The following is a 2,500-nucleotide window of genomic DNA, read 5'->3' as shown; positions in this document are numbered from 1 at the left end:
ATAAGTCCAAACTCCCCATTGAGGAAACCAAGCTTGATAAACAAATGCAAATAGGCAACAATGACAAGGGCTCTGTAGTGTGAGCTCATTCACATTAGTGCATCTAGGAAGAGTCCTCGGCCCATTCATCGTCCGGCCGCACAGCTGGGATGTCTCACCGGTAATGACCTGCACTCTCACAGCCCACATGTCAGAGACGGCTACTTGGATTCCTCTGTCAGTTTTCCAACGGCCGCAAAACCACAAACAATGCACCAGGGGTCCCAGATGTGCGTTCAGCCCGCCACGCAAAGACAAAAGCTGCCTGCTCTGAGGACCTGACTGGACGTGAGACAAGAGAAAATAAACACCAGCTTTCACACTGATCTCACTGTAAACCCTGGAGAGGTCACACAGTCAGAGCTTTCCAAAGGAAAAGGGTGTCAAATGCAAATCCCATTAACCATGGTGTTGGATGGTTGCAGCTTGTTTGGCAGGATTCTGTTGAGGCTTTCATGGCCGGCTGAACTTCTGTGGTGATGAATCAGAACTCTGTTTCATTGCAAGTAAACAGTTTTCATTTGGCGGTTTCTGTTTTACAAATACTTTAATCCTATTAGCTTACAACGTAGTGCCATTTTAAGTTTACAATAGGAGGTTTGCTTCAAGCCAGTCTTGTTTCCCATCACACACGTACAGACATTTATGTCCACTAGATGTCGCAACAGTTTTTTTCAGCTAGAACTTCCTCCTCAAACATTTCTCTACACACAGAACCTGGAAACGTTGACGTCAGGAAGTCGACCACAACCAAAACAGTAACCTCAATCGTTACATGAAGTTTTCCCTTGTTTTAAAGCTAGTAAAGTGTAGCCTTCGGGGAAACCATCAGACACATGCGATATTTGCACCTATGACCATGCATCCCCTCACAATTACAGTGAGTGTGATTCACTAATGGTACCGGGCTCCAGCTAAAATAGCATACCGGTACGTTACCTAGCGAGTAGCTAGCATGTACGACTGACCGAGGGGGGCATGTGTAATTTAGGTGTCCGGTTAGCAACGCTATCTGGGTTGAATACTTTGTATCTTTGTGAACTACCCATACTGTAGTGCGGCTTGACAGACAACAAGTGCATGAGACGTTGTTTATAATTAGACTGTTAGTTGCTTCATTTTTCGACAGCAGTGAATTTTGACGGATTATGTACGTTATGCCAACTACCAAATTATATATGTCGCCGTTATTGTTTTGTGATGAACCCAAGTAAGGTGGCTAGCTAGCTACTAGCTTCCCTTGCATCCTGTTAGCCAGAACCGCACTCGCTAACAAGCTTGTTCTTTGTTTGTGGAAACAGCTAAGAGCTAACAGTCATGATATATTCCACTTTTAGCTTGTCAGATTCAGCAGAATCTTACCTGTTTCAACCATTCTTGCATTGCTAACTATTAATACACTTTTGTGACTACTATAGCATAGTTAGCTGTCCAGCTAAGACGACTGTACCATTTAGTTTTCAAGTAACGTTAGCGCTAAGGTTGATGGCTGATAAACGTCCCCATGCTTGTCAAATCATTTTTGCGAGAACACAGCTGTTGCTGTTGTTCAGCGGAGTGTCTAACATTAATGTTATCCATATTGTGTGCTTATGCGTTCTTAGAGTTCTGAATACAGGACCACACCTGCCCCCTGAGGAAACGGAGAAACTGACCCATGGTTGACTGTCGCAGACAGTTAGCTAGCTAGAAGCATCCATGGTACCTCGAGATAAGCCGTCAACAAGCCCTCACGAGAAGGCACCAGCTACATAAAAGTAATTCGAACCCTCTTGGTCGCAGGCGAACAGAAACATCTAAAGGAAAACTGTCCAAGTAAACACAAAGAAATAATACAGGTGGGTCGTGCTGTGCCCTTGTTATAACAAACATAAACTTAAATTCTAATGCATCAGGGCACGCGCTTGTACCAGTTAACGTTACAGTATCCAAGCCATTCGCTGATTTTTGTACACTGCTGTTACTAGGTAACAGGAGACCTGCTGTCATATCTACCTGCCGTTGAAGGCCATTGCTGTTTCGCATTCCAGTTGTCCATTTAGTTCCTGGCATGCACATCTGTCAACTCCGGCAAGTGTATCTTTAAGGCGCCCTCATGGATCCCGGCAACGATGTGGCGCTGGATATCATCATAACTAACGTCGTGGCCACCTTTAGGACCAGATGCCATCTGAATCTGCGGACCATTGCACTAGAGGGATTGAATGTCATTTACAAACCAGAATTCGGGGTGAGATTAATATTTGAACATGCATTGTGGATGTATGCGAGTGGATACTCTGCCAGTATAGTCTGGATTGCGATTGCATACCATTTAAAGGCTAAGTCACTGACCCACTAAGCAGTGATTGACAGCCATCCTACACTTTAGTTACTGCCATGCAATGTAAGCAGCCACAATTCCCTAGAAGCGTTCATCTAATACCTTGTCCAATCTTGGACTTGCTTTCCTTCTCTCTCT

At 44.5% G+C, this 2,500-nt stretch overlaps 1 protein-coding gene across 5 annotated transcripts in view; it reads left to right on the top strand.

The window, feature by feature from the left end:
- Positions 1-744: 744 nt before the first annotated feature.
- The window catches only part of tbpl1 (TBP-like 1), a 12,366-nt gene continuing 10,610 nt past the window's right edge, over positions 745-2,500 (top strand). Inside the window, exons 1-3 of one of the 5 annotated variants that reach the window (XM_042096422.1) lie at positions 745-919; positions 1,644-1,877; positions 2,007-2,269. In XM_042096422.1, coding sequence (XP_041952356.1) covers positions 2,135-2,269 — 135 coding nt within the window. In that variant the 5' untranslated portion in view covers positions 745-919; positions 1,644-1,877; positions 2,007-2,134. Of the gene's footprint in view, positions 970-1,028; positions 1,190-1,643; positions 1,878-2,006; positions 2,270-2,500 lie in introns of those variants that run through there. The other 4 variants (XM_042096421.1, XM_042096420.1, XM_042096424.1 and 1 more) reach the window with 4 other exon arrangements.

This window comes from Alosa sapidissima, chromosome 6, assembly GCF_018492685.1.
Source record: "Alosa sapidissima isolate fAloSap1 chromosome 6, fAloSap1.pri, whole genome shotgun sequence".
Taxonomy (NCBI): Eukaryota; Metazoa; Chordata; class Actinopteri; order Clupeiformes; family Clupeidae; genus Alosa; species Alosa sapidissima.
This window is presented reverse-complemented; position numbering and strand designations above follow the sequence as displayed.